The 23,967-nt window shown below is 41.5% G+C and overlaps 1 protein-coding gene across 1 annotated transcript in view; it reads left to right on the top strand.

The window, feature by feature from the left end:
* The first annotated feature begins 3,150 nt into the window (after positions 1–3,150).
* LOC116462088 (collagen alpha-4(VI) chain-like) overlaps positions 3,151–23,967 on the top strand; it is a 90,855-nt gene continuing 70,038 nt past the window's right edge. The window contains exons 1-8 of the mRNA XM_058433735.1: positions 3,151–3,226; positions 7,454–8,056; positions 10,284–10,871; positions 11,566–12,171; positions 15,050–15,679; positions 16,833–16,964; positions 20,058–20,603; positions 21,155–21,709. Of these exons, the coding sequence (XP_058289718.1) occupies positions 3,151–3,226; positions 7,454–8,056; positions 10,284–10,871; positions 11,566–12,171; positions 15,050–15,679; positions 16,833–16,964; positions 20,058–20,603; positions 21,155–21,709 (3,736 nt within the window). The remainder of the gene's footprint in view (positions 3,227–7,453; positions 8,057–10,283; positions 10,872–11,565; positions 12,172–15,049; positions 15,680–16,832; positions 16,965–20,057; positions 20,604–21,154; positions 21,710–23,967) is intronic.

Below are 23,967 nucleotides of genomic sequence, written 5' to 3'. Positions count from 1 at the left end.
TCAGCCTCCCAAGTAGCTGGGACTACAGGCATGCACCATCATGCCCAGCTAATATTTTTTGTAGAAACCAGGTTTCACCATGACCTTGATACAGTATTATTATATACTATTCTGCCCATATTAACATTTTATCTACTGTCTCATTCAATGGCTTTTATAGCATTTTTCCCCCCAAACCAGGATCATGAATTGCCTTTATATGTCATGTCTCTTTGGACTCCTGTAATCTGAATCAATTCCTTTGCTTTGTCTTTCATGACATTAATATTTTTGAGACCCACAGGCCAGTTATTTTTTAGACTGTCCTCAAGTTTTGGTTTATGTGATTGTTTCTTTGTTATCAGATTTAGGTCATGGATTTTAAGGAGAAATACTATATAAGTGATGTTAAGTTTTCTCATGCATAATATCAGGAGGTGATGATGTTGGTTTATCCTGTTGTTATTGATGTAATTGATCACTTGGTTAAGTCATGTCCATCAGGCTTCTCCATTGTAATGGTACTTTTTTGCCCTTTGTAATTTCTAAGTAATTTTTCAGAAGATACTTTGAAAATATATTCATATTCTGTTGTGTAACAAACTTTTACCCAATGGTTTTAGCAATCTCTGATGATTCTTCCTGAGCCAATTGTTACTATGGTAGTTGCAAAGTAACTTTTAAACTGAATAAATGAATCTTAAAAAATAGACTGTTTTAGTTGGTTAACTATTTGAGCAATATATTTTTGAGAGAAATCTTTTCTATTGCAAAACTATTAAAGTTATTCCCAGAAACAATCAGTATTCTATGCCATCCCTATCTAATTCCATTTCATTTAATGGCTTTATTTCTTGCCTCCATGAAGAGCCCCATGTGTTCAAATGCAAAATCTCTTCAGCAGCTTAAGATATAAACATCTTAATGAAATAGCACATATCATGTAGATATTAAAACTCTAATACATAGACACTTAACTCTTCATTGATATAACACAGACATGCACAGCTGTAAAATGTTTACAACCGTTTATAAATGTTTATCATTTTGACTTTCCCACTAGAGTTTCATAAACAGCTCTAGTGCTTTATTTACAATTAGCTAAAAATACTAATTTTTTATGACTAATTGCATGAATAATAATAATAATTGGGACATAATGGAAAATGAAAATGTAGACATAATATCTATATTTAGGTTTTATACAATAAAACCTTTACTTAAAGATTTTGTTTTTCCAATAACTTTATTAACCCAAGTGTTTCAAAATTGGAAGTGTAATATTTTATTGCAATGATGATGGTGATGATCATGTTGATGATCCATTAATTTATTTTGGATCATTTTTCACACCTTCAGACTCTCAAGCTCTTTACCCTCATACAGTTGTTAATTCACTAGGGCAATCTATTCTTTAAGATTCAGGCATTTTTTTTTTACCCTTGGGTAAAAGTTTATTGAAGGATAGGATATCTACAGTCTTAAAGTATCTTTCCTTTAGTTACTTATACACCTCTGGGAGGAGGCACTAGTGGGAAGTTATGTAGAAACTGAGGAACAGAGAAATCTAATTATAGCACATCTATTTCCTGGAAAAACACTGGACCAATTCCCTGGTGCATGTTTGTAATATAGTGGTCAATATAGTAGTTGGCTCAAATCAGTGCTAAGCCCTCTAGACTCATCACATAAAACCTGAAAGGTGAAACAGCTTGCTCAAGTCTGCAGAGCAGATAGCCAAGCTCAAATCAGAATCAAGGCCTATGGGCTTGCTTTAAAGTCAAGACTTCTCCCAGTATTTTCTGTTGGTGTAAATAGTAAAGTAAATAAAATAAATATGGTTATCTCAAATTTTTGAATCCCTCTTAAGGAGTAAGTTGAGCATGAACAGTTGAGACGTGTTTTTAGGGAGTTGGGGTGGTTGCACTTAACACTTTCTGGAAAGAGAAACGCAGCTGTTGGGTGTCTGCTATTCCTGGGTGTTGTGATGATCACTTCCACACAATATTCTATTTAAAGAACCCAAGACTAGGAAGTGATTTAGACATGCTAGAGATTCTTGCTTAAACTCTTTGGTTTGTTTAAGAATGTGCTTTAACTATTCACAATGGTAAAGACATGGAAGAATTCTTTTGAACTTTTACATATTGGGGCTCCAAGAAGGTTTATTTTGTTTAACAAACACCTAAAGAGTGCTTTCTGTGTGCCAGGAATGGGTAAAGTGTTTTACAATAATGAACTCAATCCTGATAACACTATAAGGTGGGTGCTATTATTGCCCCTATTTTACAAATGGGGAAACCGAGGCAGAGAACAGTGAAGCAATTTGCCTAAGATCCACTATTAAATAGTGGATCAAAGACTCAAGACCAGACAGTCTATCTCCAAGAGTCCTTGCTTTTTAACCACATACATTCTGCTGAAGGCAGCTGTGAGATTGGCTAGCCAAGAATATAAAGATGAGGTATTCCCTGTTCCACTTGGAACCTCTCATTCAATGGGATTATTATGTTCTTATTTTTAAACAAATGGACTTTCTTAGAGTAAAAAAAACAGAAATGGAATTGAGAGTAGACAATTTCCATGGACCCCTTTGGAAATGGATCTAAGCTTTGGGGAGGGAGGTCTGATGTTCTGCTTTTTTTTTTTTTGAGAGTGTATGAGGTATTTTCAGACTAGGCTTATTTGACCAGGCAGATGTGCTCCTGAGATACTTGAATATTTTAGCATACCACAGCTGTTTATCAGGTCATTCCACTCTTGAATAAATATACAAACAAAATCATTCAGAAATGTTTATGACCCACCAAATGAATGCAGTGTGTGAAATGGAAGTTCTATGCCATGTCCTGTATGCTTTCTTCTTTTATAGCCACATCTGGACAACTTTAAATAGTGAAGTCTGAGGTGTACACTCTGAGTGTTTACAAAATTCTTCCCGAGTTGGGTCAGCAAGACCATTTTCCTTGCATAATTGAAACAATGTGGGAACATTTCCCTCTTTATTTTGATAAAGCCTATGTTGATGTGGGGAAAGACATCCTTATGCTTTAAAAAAAAATCAACTTCATGAGGTATAATTTATAGTCAATGTGTTGGACACATTTTAAGTGCATGAAGGCACATTTTTTAATTACAAGGTTTCTTCTTTTCTCTAGGTCCACATCTAGAATGGAGACTTGGAAGATATTTTGGGGGATCATCCTCCTTGAAGCTGGTTTTGGATTCATCAAGTCACAGAGGATTGGTAATACCTGGGTTTCTTTAAGCTGAAAACCATCTAGTGGTAGTGACCATCTTAAAAGGAAATATTACAGAAGCTTCATAATAAGAGGGAATCGATTCATTGAAGGAGAGTTTAGTCAGAATCTGGAAGCTTATAGTGAATGGTAGGCACTTGTTTTTTCAGTACTTAACCCCAAATGACAAAAAAAATAGATATAACCTTCCTTCCTTCCTTCCTTCCTTCCTTCCTTCCTTCCTTCCTTCCTTCTTTTTTGAGACGGTCTCCCTCTGTTGCCCAGGCTGGAGTGTAGTGGCGTCATCTCGGCTCACTGCAACCTCCCTGCCTCGGGCTCCCGTGATTCTCCTGCCTCAGCCTGCCGAGTGCCTGGGATTGCAGGCACGCGCCGCCACGCCTGGCTGGTTTTTGTATTTTTGGTGGAGATGGGGTTTCGCCATGTTGGCCAGGCTGGTCTCTAACTCCTGACCTCGAGTGATCTGCCCACCTCTGCCTCCCGAAGTGCTGGGTTTACAGACGGAGTCTCGCTCACTCAATGCTCGATGTTGCCCAGGCTGGAATGCAGTGGCGTGATCTTGGCTAGCTACAACCTCCACCTCCCAACCGCCTGCCTTGGCCTCCCAAAGTGCTAAGATTACAGCCTCTGCCCGGCCGCCACTCAGTCTAGGAAGTGAGGAGCGTCTCTGCCTGGCCGCTCATCGTCTGGGATGTGAGGAGCGCCTCTGCCCGGCCGCCCCTTCTGGAAAGTGGGGAGTGCCTCTGCCCGGCCGCCCCTTCTGGAAAGTGGGGAGTGTCTCTGCCCGGCCGCCCTGTCTGGGAAGTGAGGAGCGTCTCTGCCCGGCCGCCACCCCGTCTAGGAAGTGAGGAGCGCCTCTGCCGGGCCGCCACCCCGTCTAGGAAGTGAGGAGCGCCTCTGCCCGGCTGCCACCCCGTCTGTGATTTGAGGAGCGTCTCTGCCCGGCCGCCACCCCGTCTGTGATGTGAGGAGCGTCTCTGCCTGGCCGCCCCGTCTAGGAAGTGAGGAGCACCTCTGCCCGGCCGCCCCATCTGGGAAGTGAGGAGTGTCTCTGCCTGGCCGCCCCGTCTAGGAAGTAAGGAGCGCCTCTGCCTGGCCGCTGTGCAACCTTCCAAGTGTGAAGTGACAGCCTTTCTGCAGGTGTACCCAACAGCTCCGAAGAGACAGCCACCATCGAGAACCGGCCATGATGACGATGGCGGTTTTGTCAAAAAGAAAAGGGGGAAATGTGGGGAAAAGAAAGAGAGATCACATTGTTACTGTGTCTGTGTAGAAAGAAGTAGACATAGGAGACTCCATTTTGTTCTGTACTAAGAAAAATTCTTCTGCCTTGGGATGCTGTTAATCTATAACCTTACCCCCAACCCCGTGCTCTCTGAAACATGTGCTGTGTCAACTCAGGGTTAAATGGATTAAGGGCTGTGCAAGATGTGCTTTGTTAAACAGATGCTTGAAGGCAGCATGCTCGTTAAGAGTCATCACCACTCCCTAATCTCAAGTACCCAGGGACACAGACACTGCGGAAGGGGCAGGGACCTCTGCCTAGGAAAGCCAGAGACCTCTGTTCACCTGTTTATCTGCTGACCTTCTCTCCACTATTATCCTATGACCCTGCCACATCCCCCTCTCCGAGAAACACCCAAGAATGATCAATAAATACTAAGGAAAAAAAAAAAAGCAAAAAGTCAGACAGAAAAAAAAAATAGATATTAAAAAGTTCCATACTCTGAAATGTATTACCAGGTTCTCAAATGCTTTTGTAAACAGGAGTCTGTTCTGCATTCTGCCTTTTCTCTTTGGCAGAGCTGTTCCGAGGAGTAATTATCATCACAAGATGGATAGCTTCACTGAGTGCTAGTGACACATCTGCAATTTTTTGCAGTTATTTTAATAGATTGTTGGGACTTTCCGAGATGAAAGTCTCATCAGAAGAAGATTATTTGAGTAGCCTGAAGTGCCAGTGAGACAATATTGAGGTTTAAATATTCAAATATAATTACACAGGCTGTTATTTGTTGGGGGAAAAAAACCATGAAGCTCTCTCAGTTTTCCTTTTGGCTCTGGCTCCCTTCACTTGTGAACAGAAGCTGTGACAGTCTTTTCATGTTTCAAACACCTTCTAAAACATTCAAAGAACTAGTGGAGGGGTTAAGAAAGTGACAGTCTATGAAAATGTAATACATCTCTCAAGTTGTTTGTGATAGAACTGAAACTTACTTGCCTCGAAAATATTCTACAGCTGTGTGGTTTCCTCTGATTTGAAAGATCAGGGGAACACGTCGTGGTTTGCATTTGATCACCCCTGAAAGAGATGTTAAGGGGACAAGCCAGTCAGCCATCCCTGGAACAGTCATTGAATTCTCTCCTCCCAGTAAGACTGCACTTTGGAGGGTTGAAGGGAAATAAAGCTTAAAGGACCTGAAGTTCATTTATCGTCTGCCTTTTCCGTGATCTAAATAGATTCCACTTGGCTTTATGACCAACGTTATGCAAACTTCTGAGAGGTTGGACCCAGGACTTCAGAAGTGACAAGTGGATTAAGTGTCCCTGGATTATACCAACCTCCCCAAGCCCTCTCTGTCTAGACTCTCACTTGGCCTTTGCCTTTCTGTAATATGGATTTCTAATTTAATCTTCATGGCAGTTCAGGGTGTGGACTAGATATCAGGAGACCTGGGTCCTAATTCTGGCTCTTTGAATGGATTTACATGAGTTAGTTTGCCTTTCTAGGCCTTATTTTCATTCTCTTTGAGATAGCTGAATTGGACTCCTTATTTTATACTTGTGCTGTCCAATACAGTGGCCACTAGCTGCATGTGACTCTCTGAATTAAAATAAATCAAAATTCAGTAAAACATGAAGTTCAGTTTCTGTTATACTAGCTATATTTCACATGCTCAGTTGCCACATGTCTAGCAGCTACAGTCTCATATAATTATTTCTAGCACTAAAATTTTAATTCCATTATTTGTTTTCATTAATGTTCAAGATTTCCATCCTTATAAGTGCTGTCTCTTTCCTTTCTCTCTTTTCCTCTATTCTTTCCTTCCTCAATATTTTTGGGTATCTGCTTTATGCTAGATGCTCATGTGGTGAACAAACAAACAAAATACATGGTTATTTGTTCTCATGGAGCTCACAGTCTAGTTGGGGAAATTGCCATTAATTAAATAAGCACAATCATGAATGTTACATTACAAAGATAAAAGAACATGATCCTATGAGAATTTACCAAAATTTGCTCCAGTCCTGCAGCCACTTGGTGTCTGATCTCTCCCATGCTGGAGGCCAGGATGGGCCGAGGTGGGGTACAAATGGGCCTGGCCACTGTTGAGATGGTGGTTTCCAGGCTTGTAGCTGGGGTTGGGGAGAAGTAGCTGCATAGTGCAGCTTGAGTTCAGGGAGCCAAAAGACACATGTGAACCACACATCTAGGAATGCCAACGATCATACTAAAAGGGGCTGGTGGTGGCCAGGGAGTACAGAAGTCAAAGCTGGAAAGCTGATGTCTTAGGTCGGGTTCCCTGGAAGCAGAGTTTGGGACAGGGATTTGAGCACATTATTTTGAGAAAGTACTCTTTAGGAAAAAAAATCTGTAAGGAAGTAAGAGAAGTGGGTTAGAGTAAGGGATGAAGACTATAGGTAAAGTCAAGCCTTGGCCTGAGTCATGAGAGGTGGTGATGGAGTCTAAATAACACTGCAGGGTTGTTTCACTGAAGGCAAGTGGGCCAGGCATTGGTATCTCCATGTCGATTAGACATTGGCCACCCAGGGTGGTGGTAGTGGTGTAACTTCCCAGGTGTCTCCAATTGAGGCCACTCCCTTCAGCCAAGGTTAGGACTCTGGAGAAAGTCACAGGTAGCACTTGAAGCAGCTGGAGGATAGGTGTGCCAACCAGTAAAGGCAATCTAGGTGGGTGCCAACAGCATCCACTACTGGTAGAAAACTGGGTTCTTTTATTTAGGTCAAGGGATGAATGGAAAGCTGGGTGGGTGATCTAACTGAAGGGCCAAATGTCTATTAGAATGGAACAGAGAGTGGCAGGTGAGCAGGGGAAGATGGTAGCCATGGGAAGACAAGGAAGATGATGGTGTGTCTAGGCTGCATGCTGTGCAGGCAGATCTGTGAGGAGTAAAGGCACTGAGTCTGGAGAGATGAGATTCCAGCCAGTAGCTGTCATTTGTTATGTTTTATCTGAAAGTGACTCTCTTTCCCAGTCTGCAGGGAGGCCTCTCTGGGAGATGTTGTGTTTCTGGTGGACACAAACATCAACCCCCAACATGCACGCAGTGTGCGGAACTTCTTGTACATTCTGGTAAACAGCTTCAATATCAGCAGTGAGACCATCCGTGTGGGTCTGGCCCAGTATAGCGATGTGCCCCATTCAGAGTTCTTGCTTTCCTCCTACCACCGCAAAGGTGATGTGTTGAGACACATTCGGCAGTTTCAATTTAAGCCTGGGGGCAAGAAGATGGGCCTGGCCCTGAAGTTCATTCTAGACCACCACTTCCAGGAAGTATCAGGGAGCCGGGCAAGCCAAGGGGTACCTCAGATCGCCGTGGTGATTAGCAGTGGGCCAGCTGAGGACCATGTCCATGGACCTGCGGAGGCATTGAGGCGGGCAGGCATCCTGCTTTATGTTGTTGGCGTCAGAGATGCAGTTTGGGCAGAGCTCAGGGAAATTGCCAGTAGTCCTCAGGAGAATTTTACCTCCTTTCTTCCTAACTTCTCTGGTCTGAGCAATCTCGCCCAGAAGCTGCGGCAGGAGCTCTGTGATACGTTGGCAAAGGCAGCTCCACATGTTGACCACGTCTCTCCAGGTAAAAAGGCTTTTTCTTTTTAATTTCTGATCTGGAAGTCATGAAACTCAAAGCTTGATCTCTTATTCATCCCTCTGCCCATCCTTCTTATTTTTCATATGTGTGCATGTTTTAATTTTAAAATTAAAATTTCATGAAGCCAACCCTATGCTCCTCTTCAATCACTGACCAAAGCCTCATCAGCTCTTTTTATAAATCCTGTGGGCCTTGTGCTGGTTCTATATACTGATATAGTATAAGTCCATTTTTGAATGAAGATTTCTTTGTTTCTAGAATGACATTATTATTCCTAGGTTAACTTACCCATGTTGCCTGGAGGAAGGACAGGAAGGGAGAGGGGCAGTAGTTCCCCTAGGATGTTTGCTACTTTAACTGCAAGCCTGTTGGTTTAATATACTGGTTAAGATTGTTAATTTAGGGAAAATAAAGATCTGTGTTCAAATCTTACAAAGTAGAGAAAGGGTAATCTTAGACAAGTCACTTTACCTCTCTGAATCTAAATTTTCTTCCTAGGATGATAGTACCTGCCTCAGAGAGTTGTTAAAAACATTAAACAAAATTGTGCAAGTAAAGTGCTTGGCACTATACCTGGCCAACCAGAGGTACTCACAAGCATTACCTGTTATTACTTGTCATAACCTGTGATGATGATATGCCTGTCATCAACTTTGTGCTTCTATTGGTGATAGGGCATAAAATGGTGGAAATTCTTTATAAATTAATTACTAAACTCCATAATAAAGCACACAACTTTGAGTAGAGAAGGAGAAGAATGCTTGTGGGCTCCATCAAAACCCACAAGAGGACAGACTCTTCCTGATTTATTCATTATTATGGTATTTCTGTATAGGGTATGTTAATTGGAAGAACTGCTAAAACTTTTGACCCATTGATGCAGCAGGTGTGTGGTGGTAGTATTGCATTTGTATGGGCAAATAAATATTATGTATCTTCCTTTTGTACAGTACTTCGAGGCTTACCAAGAGGTTTTATATGCATAGTAATAATAGCTACTATTTGCCTGGCGTTGTATAGTTTTCAAAGCTTATTTACATTGCTCATCTGACCGATCACCTCAACTTTGTTAGATACATAGGGTAATTAGTATTATTGTTTGCATTTTTCAGATAAGAAAACTGAAGCCAAAGTTACCACAAGTGGATTGCAGAACTAGGGACTGGATCCCAGATCTTTTAGAGCAGACCCATTCCACTAGAGCAGGGCTGTTAGGTTGTATTCCTGGGGAGCAGAGCCTGAAACAAGAATTTGGATACACATGATTTGCTAAGGAAGCGCTCCCGGGGCAATGGTCAGTAAGGATGTGGGGTATTCAGGACAGAGAAGGAGAGAAAAGTAAGGAAGGGTGTGATTTCAGGCAAAAATTCTGTGAAGGGTTTTAGCCTGATCCTGCAGGGGAACTTGGTGTACATTATGCCTCAAAGTTGTCTTGACCCTGAATCTGGGTCAAGCAAGGATCTGGGCTTTTAAATATTGTGAGAAAAGTAGCTTCACTAGCTGGAGGGTAGTTTTCCAAAGAGCAGTGCATAGAATGGTAAAAAAGAAATCCAAAAGGACGGAGCAGAGCATGGCATTGTCTGCTACAGCAGATTATCTTATTTTATCCTCAAAACAACCTTGCGAGAGTATAAGGGTTGGTGTAAAGATTTCAGTGCTGCAGAGAGGAAAATTAAGTCTCAAAGAGATGAGTGATAAATAGGTCACAGAGCTATTAAATGATAGAGCTGCAATAAGATGTGTCAAGGAACATGGGATATATTCCGGCTTTCTGACCAGCTGGTGCCAGCACACTCCTAGATATGAAGTTTCTTTGTCAAAAGATAGGAGGCTGATGGCTTTTTCTGACTGGAAAGAATACATTCCCTTTCTTAGCATGTTGCTTAATTTACAGAGTACTTTTCTTCTTAATAAAATTTAAGGGATTATCTAAGTGGATTTCAAGGTTGGAAGTATCAGTAGAGCAGGTCTGAAATCTCAGAAGGTGATGGAGCAGAGAGAAGGAAAGGTACGGGGGGATGTTAATGTTATTGCTCTGAGCACACTGTCATTTGGGGTGAGGGTAGTGTCTGAGGACCACTAAGTATAGGCTGCCTGCCATTATTCTTCTTTTCTGCATTGGTTCCAAGCAGCTTGAACCATTGGTTCAAAGGTTCAAAGCATTTTTAGTGAGGATCTAGTAATCCAATCCCTTTTGCCGTCTCTCTTATAGCTTGCAGAGAAGCAGCCCTGGCAGACATTGTGTTTCTAGTAGACAGTTCAACTAGCATCGGACCGCAAAACTTCCAGAAAGTCAAGAACTTCCTTTACTCCGTCGTCTTGGGGCTTGACATCAGCAGTGACCGTGTCCGAGTGGGACTTGCCCAGTATAATGACAACATCTACCCAGCCTTCCAGTTGAACCAGCACCCTCTGAAGAGCACGGTCTTGGAGCAGATCCAGAATCTGCCATACCGCACAGGAGGCACAAACACAGGGAGCGCCCTGGAGTTTATCAGGACCAACTATTTGACTGAGGAGTCTGGCAGTCGGGCCAAGGACAGAGTTCCTCAGATAGTTATCCTGGTGACTGACGGGGAGTCAAATGATGAGGTCCAGGAGGTGGCTGACCGGTTGAAAGAAGATGGAGTTGTTGTGTATGTGGTAGGGGTCAATGTCCAGGATGTCCAAGAATTGCAAAAAATAGCCAGTGAGCCATTTGAGAAGTTTCTCTTCAACACCGAAAACTTCAATATCCTGCAGGAGTTTTCAGGAAGTATTCTTCAGACTCTGTGCTCAGCAGTGGAGGGTAAGATAAAAGGTAAGAAGCTGTGTTAGAACCCAAGATTCCAACCATGCCAGCTCACTACAATATAACCCAGAATACCCTGGGTTTATGGGAGGGCAAGGAGTACTGGCATCACTGGAGAACCTGGGGAGACTTCCTAGGGGAAGGGATTGAAGGCTGCATGGAGTTCTTGTGGGTAGAAAGGAACATCTTGCCATGTTGTTCAAAGGAAATAGCATGGGTTTTGAAAGCCAGAAGACCTGTTTTTTAATCTTATCTTTGCCACTTTCTAGTTATGTGAGCAAGGACAAGTGGCTTCACTTTTTCACTTCCATTTTCTCATCTGCACAAAGAAAATAATACTTGTCTAGAAGAAAGGTTTATGAGGATTAAATCAGATAAAGTGTATAAAAAGCTCTAGCATAAAATGTGTCCTCAGTTAACTTCCCTTGCCTCCACTATTGTTTGAACAAGAGTAATTGAAAGGTAGGTTAGTATAATAAAACAGACAACAAGGCAGCAGGCGATAAGAGAGGAAAAGCCTTGTGATAGAGTCCCACATACAGGAAGGGAAGTACAATATACAGAGAGTTGTATAAAGATAGTACTTCTCACATTGGGCACACAAAACCATCCTTATATTCAATTTTCATGAGAGTTTGATTTGATTTACTTTCTCCTTTTGTCTTTTTCTGGCCCCCTGGTCTCCCTTTCCCTTTACTTCCAGAATTCATCAAAGCCTATGCAGACGTGGTCTTTCTGGCTGACACATCACAGGACACATCACGGGCCAGTTTCCAGAGGATGCAGAATTTCCTCTCCAGAGTGGTTGGCATGCTGGAGGTTGGCAGGGACAAGTACCAAATTGGGCTGGCTCAGTATGGTGATGAAGGTCACACTGAGTTTTTGCTCAATACCTACAAGACCCAGAATGAGATGATAGCTCACATTCATGAGCGTTTTGTGCCCCTGGGTCGCTCCAGGAGGACAGGCAAGGCACTGCGATACCTTCTTCAGACATTCTTCCAGGAGGAAGCAGGAAGCCGATTTCTCCAGGGCATTCCCCAGTATGCAGTGGTCATTAATTCAGGCAAATCAGAGGATGAAGTCCAGGATGCTGCACAGAGACTAAGAGAGAAAGGTGTGAAAGTTATGTCTGTGGGTGTGCAGGACTTTGACAGGAAAGAACTGGAAGGGATGGGATCCCCAGACCTTGTCTATGATATGCAGAGAGAAGATGAAGTCAGACACATAGTAGAAGATATGAATGTGGTGATCCAAGGGACTGGACAGCAGGAACACAGGATTACAGCCAACAAGGAGGCTGTAGGAGGTAAAGTTTGGTCCTAGGGTATGTGAGCCACTGGGAGATCTCAGTGTAAGAGGAAAGTCTGGGGAAAGAGCAGAGAAGGTGGGTATTCTGGATTCCTCAGTACTGGGGCACTAGCACTAGCAGACAGGAAAGAGTAGGAAGCATGGGATGCCTCAGGCACAACCTTGTTTTAATTAACTATAGTCACAATGATGCTGCATAACAAACTGGGTGAAAAGTCAGTGGCTGAAAAGAATCACTTATTCTCACAGATCGGTTGAGGAACAGCTGATCTTGGCTGGGCCCAAACAAATGGCCTTGATGATATTGTCTGGGCCTCTTCACAGATTTGGGATTTGTCTGGGTGTTGGTTGATCTAGGTTTGGCTCTGCTCCACATATCTCTCTTCTTATTCCTGGGATCATCAGACTAGTCTGGGCACATTCTTCTCCTGGTAATTGCAGAGGTACCAGGGAGAAAACCAATTGCATAAGCATTTCTCAAACCTCTGCTGCATCATCTGCTAACATTTCATTGGCTCGAGCAAGTCATATGGCTATGTTGAGATCAGTAGAGTAGAAAAGTATATCTTACCATGGAAATAAGGAGTAAGGAGATAATATTTCTGAGTAAGAATCTAAATTACCATATACCTTTTCCAGGAGAAGGAGCACTCAGGCTTCTCCCCACAGATTAGATAAAGTACTTCCTTATGTTGGTATCCAAGACACTCAAGGGAGATACTAGTGGCATTTTGGTTAGGACAATTCATAGTGTAGAATTGTCCTGTGCATTGTCAGAGGTTTAATATCCCTAGTTTCTGCCAGTATCATCCCTGAATCATTATGGTAATCCAAAACATCCCCATACGTTTCCAAAATGTCCCTTGTAGATATGTACCATTCTTGGCTGAGAACCACTGAGCCTTATCTCCTGATAAGTCTTTGTACACATTCTATTCACCGACCAAGCTGAACTACTCACAATTAGCTGTATGTATATCATGCATTCCAACCTCTGTCTCTGCTCGTGAATGCACTATAATATCAGCTTGTGATGCCCACAGTCAAAATTTACCCTTCAGTTCTTAAGTTACCCTCTTGATGAAGCATCCTTTGAGCCCCACAGCTAGAAGTGGCCAATTTTTCCTTTCTTGGAATTGTCACACCTCTGCCCAGACCTATCAACAATTAGAGCTTGGGGTCCTTGGAAATTTATGGGCAGAAAAAAACAAACACATATGTGACAAGAAGAGGAAAATCCAAACAGAGGTAATAAGGAACTAAGAAGCACCTTATGGAGATACTATATTAAGCAGAGATAGATAGTACAAAAGGAGGGCATACTAGAGGATGTGGGCTGGAAGGAATTGTGCTGGTCCCTCTATAACAGGTATTATTTTAATATATAGGAGAAGGGAGGAGGGTACCCTGGGCAAGGGGAAGAAGCATGTAAGGGGTCTACGCTCCTGGTAAGGGTGTGGAAATGGGAATGGTCTGGATGAATGTGGAAGAAAGTTTAAAATGGAGCCAATTTGGATCAGTGGAAGAGTATAGAAGTAGTGAGAGATGAGATTGGATTAGGTATGATAGACCCTGACTACAGGATCCCAAAGACACTAGAAGTAATTGGTGGGCAACTTTTAAGCAAGAAGTATGACATGACCAAAGCAGTCTTTCAGGAAACCTTCAGCAGGCAGGTTGGGTTCCAAATGGCGCCTCAGACTCAGAAAGACTTTAAGGCTGAGCTGTCATCTGGCCACATGGAGAGGATGTCTGGGCCCAGCCCAAGGGTGGCTCTGATAATGAGGAAACGGAAGGAATCCTGAAGACAATTTGAAAGGAGGATAACAGCACTTGGTACAAAAAGGCGAAGGAAGGGAGATGTCAAAGATGTCTGGAGTTTCTAGCGTCGGTGTTTTAGACTTGCTAAAATTGTGGACAACACCCTCTTTTAAAATCTAGGATTGAATTTTGATTCTTTATGAAAAAGGACCACAGGGGAAATTTCAGGACACCAAGAGACAAAAGAGAAAGTTAAAAGGTTATTCTATTGCCCCTAAACCTTGTTTCACAATATTCAGTTGTTTACACAGTGGTTTCAAGCTTCCGCATGTATGGTTTTGGTTCTCTGCTAGGGAGATTTCCTATTTCACAGATCAAAGCAGATATGGACCTTGACACTATGTGGACACAGTGGGTTTCCCTGCAATAGCCACTGTCTCAAATAGAGAGAGTGGTGTTTGCATTCTTCTTGGCAGCGAGTTTATGTTTTATTCCTTCATCTGAGGTAAGTGGAAGGGAAAGTTCTTCTGTAGCAAAATAAAACAGCCAGCTAGCCTCATATTTGGATAAAGATTTTTCATAGAAACTTGCAACATTTCAGGCTGCCTCTGTTAAAATGACATGACATTGATCAAAGAAAGGTTTAGAAATTAACAGCCACAGTTAATTTTCATCTTTTGGAGGTTTCAGGCCTATAAATGAGAATTTGACCCAGGGTCTCTTGAAACTAGAAAAATGAAGAAAAATTAGTCAGGACTCAGATTCTTCTGATGGACTTAGATAAATTGAAAAGCAATCTTGAAGCACTTTACTGTCTATATTCATATATTTAAATAGATTGCAAGTGATGTGAATACTCTTCCACAAGAGAATTTCTGAAATAGGTATGAACCCTGTGATGTTCTTTGGCCATCATGCCAAATAAAGGCTTCTTTTAAATTGCAAGATGTAGAAATATAAGTTCATATGATATATATTATTATAATTGTAATAAGAAATATATTATGTAACATATAAAGTACATCATAATGCAGCTTTTATATATTAATGTTGTCTTTATGTTATATTAATGCTCTTACGCTAAAGCCGTTCTTTCTGGTTTTGTCTGTTTGCAGCATGCGCAACTGCTATCCCGGCTGACTTAGTATTCCTCATTGAGGAATTTAGCAGGATTAGGCAACCCAATTTCCAACAAGTTGTCAATTTCCTAAAGACCATTGTCAGTTCTCTAAGCATTCATCCTGATACTGTGAGATTTGGCTTGGTCTTCTACAGTGAGGAACCACGACTTGAATTTTCACTGGATGCATTTCAGAATCCAGCCAAAATCTTGGAGCATTTGGACAAATTAACCTACCGGGAAAGAAAAGGAAGGACGAAGACTGGTGCTGCGTTAGATTTCCTGAGGAACGAGGTTTTCATTCAGGAGAAGGGTAGCCGGTCCAACCACGGCGTGCAGCAGATAGCTGTAGTCATCACGGAAGGCTTCTCCCAAGACAGTGTATCTAGACCCGCTTCTCGCCTCCGAAGGGCAGGCGTCACCATCTATGCAGTGGGCACCCACAATGTCTCAGAGAGTAAGGACCTGGAGAAGATAGCATCATATCCTCCTTGGAAGTATTCAGTCCCCCTGGAATCCTTTTTGCAGCTCTCCATATTAGGAAGCAAGCTTACAAACCAGCTCTGCTCTGAGACGGTGGACAGTAAAGTTTCCATTAGTGGAACGAGCTATCCTCTACAAGAAGGTAGGAGGGTTTTTCCAACTTTGAAGTTTTTAAACAAAAAACTTTTCTTAAGTTTTTTTTAGTTGCTCCATGTACCCATCTCCTCTATCCTCCAACAAAGAAAAGATTTTGAAGTCCATTCATTAAAAAACCAGAAACTGAAACTTTGTTTATCTTGATGCCAAACAATGCAGGAGAATATGAAGTAAAAAGGCAACATTTCTAGCACCTCCTATCTTATCCTTCATCCCTTTTAAAAATTATGTAAATTTTGATCTCACACTATCACTCAGACTGGAGTGCAGTGGCACAATCATAGCTCACTGTAACCTTGAACTCCTGGGGTTAAGTGATCCTCCAGCCTCACCCTCCTAAGTAGCTGAGACTACAGGCATGCACTCCCACGCCCAGCTAATTTTATAATTGTTTTTTGCAGAGACAGGGTCTCATTATGTTGCCCAGGCAGGTCTCGAATTTCTGGCCTCAAGTGACTTCGTCTTGGCCTCCCAAAGCTCTGGGATTACAGGTGTGAGCCACCATGCCTGGCCCCCTTCTGTTTTAACAGTTTGTTGAAGAGTTGTGTATATTTACAGTAGAAGCCCTAAGGAACCGAGTGTGGACTGATCAAATCTTAAGTCACCGAAGCAGGCAACTACTTTAAAAGGTTACAAACACACTTGAATTTTTAAAATGTTATTTTCTTTTTTATTTATTTTCTTCTCAGAAACTATTGTTTCTCACATACTTGAAATTTAAAAAATTAACTTAATACATATAAATGAATGTTAATTTGCCAATCTTTTGGTATAGGGCCAAGGCTTCTTTGAGTATGAGCCCTGCTGATTGGATTTCATGTATTTTCTTTATAAACCATCCAATATTATGTTATCAATAATTTCCAGTTTCAGTTTCTTTAAAGGAGAAAGTCTTTTGAAACAATTCAAAACAGAAACAGAAAGAGCTATTGATTTTTATAATCTTAAAAATGCAATCTTTTGTAATGTTATCTAGTACACTGGCAATTTTTTAAAAAATAACTTTCTTTTACTGAGTCTTTTTAAAGCAGTTAAGCTGGTTTTCATAGATGCGATAAACCTCTTTTACTCACACTCAAATCCTGCTGATTTGCACAATATTTGATTAATTATGTAATTATAACAACTGCCATAAACAGGCTGGGGACAAACCCGCCTTCATCTTGGTAAGCTTGTTCTTTCACTGGGTGAAGCGGAACTTCAGGCACTCAGTGTTTTATGGGAGCATCACTCATGCTTTACAGAGGAAAGGGAGAACATTGATTTATCAGGTGAGTCACTAAAGTGGAGGTTGGTCAGGAGAGTTCCTACTACATACGCAGTTAAACAAAAAAACACACACACCAGAAAAAACAGAGTGGTTAAGCGTATGCACTTTGGCATACGAATGCCCAAATTTTAAATCCTAGATCTGGCACTTACTGGCTGTTATGAAAATCTTTGTGTCTGTCTGTCTTCTTATCTATTTTTGTCTACCCATGCTAGTATTTCTTAGATTCAAATTAGAATCATAGATTTAAATTAGAATCGTTGAAATGTACATAATTGAGGTAAAAATTCAAGGCTGTAATTATGTTTTCAAGGGAAAATCACTGAGCTTTTTTTCTTGTTAAACACTGAGTGATCTGGTAATTTCTTGATTACTTGTGCTGAGGTCTAGAAATCTGAAATATCTAAATAAATTTCTATCTTTCTCTTTGACCTATATTTTTAGTTCCTTTCTCTGTTCTAGGAATGAGAAACAAAATTGTTATGATGTGAATTTCATTTCCGTGTGCCTATCTGCCTATATTCTGTAGATGAGAAGGACAGAAGATGAGCACTACTAGTTCACAGCATGAAGAGCTGAGAGTTGTTGTTGTTGTTGTTTTTTGATACTGCAGAGAAGCTAAAAAGAAACTTGCAATCAGAAAAAGTAGCCCAAAGTCTAGATGGGTTGGGGAAGGGGGTAGCCTAGAGGTAAATAGAAGCTATGATGATTTTACCAGAATTTTGTCTTGGATGATCACAATGATCATAATATCTACCATTTACTGGCCATTTGCCATGTGTCAGATACTCTGCTAAGCACTTTATATGTATGATTGATGTGAATGCTCGGCAACCTCCAGACTGTAAGAAATATTCTCTTTCTCTTTTCCCCCAATCTGCTAAGACTGACGAGAATGTACAGTGCAGGCAATATTTAGGGTCCTCAGCTCCTCTTGACAATCCAAGGGCCCTGGACTATAGTGAAGCCTCCTTGAGCTGCTCCTATAGGGGCTAGCTGCAGAGATGCCCTTTCCTGCACAGTGGTCCTTTTCTCTGACGCTGGGCAGCCGTCTATGTGTCACCAGTGAATGCTGGACTCCAGCAAAATTTGGATTTTTGCCTTATGTTTCCATAATTTCCCCCTACTCTCCAGAATTCAGCAAACACTTACCACGGGGTAAATGACTCCTTTCTATACCCGCTTTAAGCTACATTCCTTTCCAATGCATGCCCATTTAGGATAGCATTGCCAGATGAAATATAGGACACCCAATTACATTTGAATTTCATTCATATAAACAACAAGGGTTTTTTAAGTATGCCGCACATATTGCATGGACCTAGGTCCTCCCACATGAAGACCTGAGCAGGGAGCCCAATTCCCACCTTAGACCACTTCCCTTTCAGCCAAGAAATGAAAAGGCTCTTTCTGGGGCCAAGGGAATCCAGAGATTAACAACTCAAGGCTGGGCTGCCCTTATTGAGAGGGAGTGGAGAAATTTTTTTTTTTTAGAGGAATCTGCTAGATGACAAAAATAATAAAACCTCAGCTACTCTTAACTCTACATCTTTAATGCTGAACTCTGCTCTGTTTACATGATATTACTGTCTTCTCACAATAAGCTTATTGAGTAGGTGTCAACATCCTCATTTGATAGATCAGGAAACTGAGATGCAAGGGGGCCAAGCTTGCTAGTAACCAAGGAGACAGGATTAAATTTAGAGCCACTTGCCCTGGAGGCTGGGTTTTAATGCAAGGTGACTGATTTAATTCAGACTCTTTTTTAAAACAATTTCTTCTAAAAAAAAAAAAAAGGGATACATGTGCAGAACGTGCAGGTTTGCTACATAGGTACACGTGTGCCATGGTGATTTGCTTCACCTATTGACCTATCCTCTAAGTTCCCTCCCCTCAACCCCCCACCCCCCAGCAGGCCCTGATGTGTGCTATTTCCCTCTCAGTGTCCATCTATTCTCAATGTTCAACTCCCACTTATGAATGAGAACATGCGGTGTTTGGTTTTCTGCTACTGTGTTAGTTTGCTGAGAATGATGGCTTCTAGCTTCATCTATGTCCCTGCAAAGGACATGAACTCATTCTTTTTTATGGCTGCATAGTATTCCATGGTATATATGTACCACATTTTCTTTATCCAGTCTATCATTGATGGGCATTTGGGTTGGTTCCATGTCATGGTTCTTGTAAATAATACTGCAATGAACAGATATGTGCATGTGTCTTTGTAGTAGAATAATTTATGTTCCTTTGGGTATATACTCAGTAATGGGATTGCTAGGTCAAATAGTATTTCTGGTTCTAGATACTTGAGGAATCGCCATGCCGTCTTCCACAATTACTGAACTTATTTACATTCCCACCAACAGTATAAAAGCGTTCCTATTTCTCCACAGCCTCATCAGACTCATTTAATGGAGAACGTTTTAAATTAACTTGTCAAATTATTAAATTAAATTAAATTTTAGGATGTACACACTTTTGCCTATGTACTTAAAAAGCACAACTTGGATGGGAGGCAGGGATAATGGAATCTGAAACAATTCACAGCTTCAAATGTGCTCTGATTTTACTTTCATTTCCTTGACTTCCCCATTTGAGAAATGTCAAGTTATATTTCCTTCGTGTCTTAAGTGGGGTTGATCAGAAACAGACTCTGAGACAACGATTTGGATGCAAATTATTCATCTGGGTGGTGATCCCAGGGGACGCTGATAGGAGAGTGGAGATTTAAGAACCAAATCAGGATGAGGAGTGACAACTCCTCCCCAGGCAACTGGGGACTCAGGGAAACCCTGCAGGACTTACCTTAGAGTGGTTCTATGCAATGAACAAGGGAGCTGGGGTCTTTATCTACCGACCTCTGCCAGTTGTTGGGTGGTGGCTGCTTCTAGACTCACTCCCAGGCATTCTGGTCTTCCTAGTGTGCCAGCTGATCATGCTCTTGGCCAAAGAGTACCTGTAGGCAGAGTCACAGGTGCTGTCAAGGGAACAAAGAGTACTGAGGGAATATGGATGGAGATTGGGATCAATCGCTCTGGTTCTTCACCATCTCAGACTCTGTTATGATGGATTCTTGCTTCTTTTTATTGCCTAGGTTGTGTGCACATCGAGAAGGCAGATATTTACTTCCTTATTGATGGGTCTGGCAGCATCTATCCAGAAGATTTTCTTGAGATGAAGGTGTTCATGAATGAAGTGATAAAGATGTTCCAGATCGGGCCCAACAGAGTACAGTTTGGAGTCATTCAGTACTCAGACAAAATTAAAAGTAAATTTATCCTCAGCCAGTATCCCAGTGTGGCAGAGCTCAAGGTAGCCATTGAGAACATCCAGCAGGGGGGAGGTGGCACCACAACCGGTGAGGCCTTGAACAACATGACTCAGGTTTTTGCAGACACCGGCCGAATCAATGTTGCTCGATATCTTATAGTCATCACTGATGGTAAATCTTCAGACCCGGTGGCTGAGGCTGCAGAGGGATTGAGGGCAAATGGAGTTAACATTTATGCCATTGGAATAAGAGAAGCTAACATTGATGAGCTTAAGGAAATAGCTAAAGACAAGATATTTTTTGTGTATGAGTTTGATTTACTGAAGGACATCCAAAAAGAAGTGGTACAGGACATCTGCTCCTCAGAGGGTAAGACTTTTTCTTCTTCAATCTCCTTTCCCAGCTCTCCAAGAATATGTACCTGATTTATTTAAGTAAGCTTCATTCTTTTATGCATTTTTTTCCCAAGACTGGATCTTGCTGTGTTGTCCAGGCTGGTCTTGAACTCCCGGGCTCAAGCAATCCTCCTGCCTCAGCCTCCCAAAGTGCTAGGATTACAGGTGTGAGCCACCACACCTAGCCAGCTTCATTCTTTAATCATGGATTCACTGGTTGGCAGCTTAGTATTGGACACTCAAAGTGACCACAACCTAGAATGAAGCAAGATGGTCAAGTTTTACATATTTATCATACAGCTGTATCTTATTTTGAGACTACTCTGTATTGCAGAGCAACTCTGCTGGGTTGCAGAGTATTTGTTTCATTGAATTCCTCTTCCACTCCCTTCTAAAATATTTTCATGTTGTATATATGCATTCCAGACTGTCCCTGGGGACTTGTAATTAATTGGCTTCAGATTCTTTTTTTTTTTTGGTTTCAGATTCCTAATGAATGTTCTGTTCTGTTTCCTTTTTCCCCAGCCTGTAAGAATAGTAAAGCTGACATTATCTTCCTGATAGATGGTTCAGAATCTATCTCCCCAAAAGACTTTGAAAAGATGAAAAGATTTGTGGAGAGCATGGTGAACCAATCTAATATTGGTACTGATGGAATTCAAATTGGCCTTTTGCAGTTCAGCTCAACCCCCCAGGAAGAATTCAGGCTCAACCGATACTCCTCAAAGGTGGACATTTACAGTGCCATCTTTGATGTTCAGCAGATGAGGGATGGCACCCGCACTGGGAAAGCTCTGAATTTCACTCTGCCTTTTTTTGACAGTTCAAAAGGAGGGAGACCCAGTGTTCAACAATATTTGATTGTGATCACCGATGGGGTCGCCCAAGATAATGTAATCATACCAGCCAAAGCCCTCAGGGACAAAAACATAATTATTTTTGCCATTGGGGTGGGAGAAGCCAAAAAATCGCAGCTTTTGGAGATCACTCATAATGAGGACAAAGTGTACCATGATGTAAATTTTGAGGCCCTGCAGAACCTGGAGAAGGAAATTCTTTCTAAGGTCTGTGATCCACAAGGTGAGTGACAGAGAATTGTTATCTGATCCACAAGCTCATCGTAGGTGTTAGACATCCTACTGGTTCTTTTAATAAAGTAAAACTCTGATCCTTCTAACTAGGCAAGGAGGGGAGCAGGAGATCACCCTGCAGGGCCTGAACTCCTGAAGCTGTTGTTCACCCTCCCCTGGGGATTCTTTTAATCATTCCCATGGTTGTCATCACTTTAGCTTCTGAAGGCCTGAAGCTTCTTAGAACTCTGTCTCTAGGAAGTCCTCACAACTCCTCCTTTAATTCCTTAAAGCATAGGCAAAACCAGATTGGAATGTGTAAACACTACGTGCTGAAGGTTTGGCCATGTCAAGAGGGAAACAGAAGCAGAGAATAATGTCAGTTAGACAGTCTCTCTTATGAAATAGAATACAGTGTCTTCTCTATGAGGCTCTGTACGGAGGTCTGCCTACTTGGTTGCCAATCTTCTTCCATATGGCCAAGGTCATCCTTAATCTCATTCCGTCTCCTCAAGTTTTCATCCAAAGCTGCAAGGTGCAAAGACAGGGGTTTTTCCTTTTGACAGTCGGGGTCCGCTTTTCTTCCCCAAGACTTGCCTTTCAGTGGGTGATTGAAGGGCTCCCAAACTTAAGCATACATTTGAATCACCTAGGGATCTTGTTAAAATGCAGATTCTGAATTCAGCAGATCAGCATTCTGCATTTCTAACAAGCTCCCAGGTGATGCAGATTTTGCAGGTCCTCATCATACATTGAGTAGTAGGCTAGGCTAGGCTAGGCTAGGCTAGGCTAGGCTAGGATAGGATGGGATAAGATAGTGTAGTGTAGTGTAGTGTAGTGTAGTGTAGTGTAGTGTAGTATAGTATAGTACAGTACAATGAAGCACAATAAAGCATAGTATAGTGAAATACAATATGTATGGTATGGTATAGTACAGGATAGCACAGAATGTGATAGAATGGTATAACTTTGTATAACATAGCATAGTATGGAATTATGTCAAAGGATATATAATGGAACCCATAAAACTCGAAGTTCCTTCAAGTGATCATATGTATACAGGAAATCATTTTGTTATTATGTCCCTATATAGATGTGCATTTAATTGGATCTAGAAGGTTTTTTTTTTTTTTTTTTTTTTTTTTTTGTAGTTTTAGGCTGAAAAGAAGAGGCTACTCACCTCTATGTTCTTACTTAACTGTGTGCCTCTTGATGAGGTCCTGCCACCTTCAGCCTTCTGCTGGAAGGCAGAATATGGGCTCTTGACATTTATAGAGCACTTTCTCATCCTTTATTTTACTTGATTTCTCACAACAAGTCTGAGATAACAAGCAGTATTTTAAGAAAAATCCTCTTATCAGGTAGGATGTTTTTGCCTACAAGTAATAGAAAACTCAAGTAAGAAGGACACATTTTATTCCATCTAACTGGCATTCTAAAGGCAGGGCAGGCTCCAAGTGGGGCACAATCAAGATTCTTACTTGTCTTTTTCCATTATGTATGTAGCACTATTTTTTTCCTTTTTTTTAAACTCAAGGTTGAATGCAAAGCACTATTTCTAATGTAGTAGATGGTATACATTCATCTAACATTCACATCAAACCCATGTGAAGCAGGCGCTATTATTATGATACTCAATTCCCAGATTAAAAAAAAAAACAAGAAGGGAGAGGTTAAGAAACATAGACAGGAAGTAATAGAGGCTGGGTTTGAATTCCCCAGCAGTTTGGTGTCAAAAGTCCAACCACTAAGCAGTATGTATGCCTATGAAGCCTCTCTATGAGAAACTAGGGCCTACTTGGGCCAAGATTTTTGTTTGTTTGTTTTGTTTTGTTTTTAAATTTTTAGACAGGATTTCACTCTGTCACCCAGGCTGGAGTGCAGTGGTATGATCGCAGCTCACTGCAGCCTCAACCTCCCAGGCTCAAGCGATCCTTTCACCTCTAGCTGGGACCACAGGCGAGTGGACATCGGCTCGTTTTTTTTTTTTTTTTTTAATTTTATGTAGACACAGAGTCTCCCAGTGTTATCCAGGCTGGTCTTGAACTCCTAGACTCAAACAATCCTTCCTCTTTGTCCTCCCAAAGTGTTGGGATAACAGGTTTGAGCCACTGTGACTGGCCTGGGCCAGGTCTTATTTTGGAAACAGAGACTTAATTTTGGAGGACTAGGATGAGAACCCTGCATTCCACCAAAACTTTGAAGTCCAATTTTCTAGGACATTAAATTAATATCTTTGCTTATATTGACAAAGAAATATAACTACTT

This window comes from Hylobates moloch, unplaced genomic scaffold (genome assembly GCF_009828535.3).
Source record: "Hylobates moloch isolate HMO894 unplaced genomic scaffold, HMol_V3 SCAFFOLD_22, whole genome shotgun sequence".
Classification (NCBI taxonomy): Eukaryota; Metazoa; Chordata; class Mammalia; order Primates; family Hylobatidae; genus Hylobates; species Hylobates moloch.
This window is presented reverse-complemented; position numbering and strand designations above follow the sequence as displayed.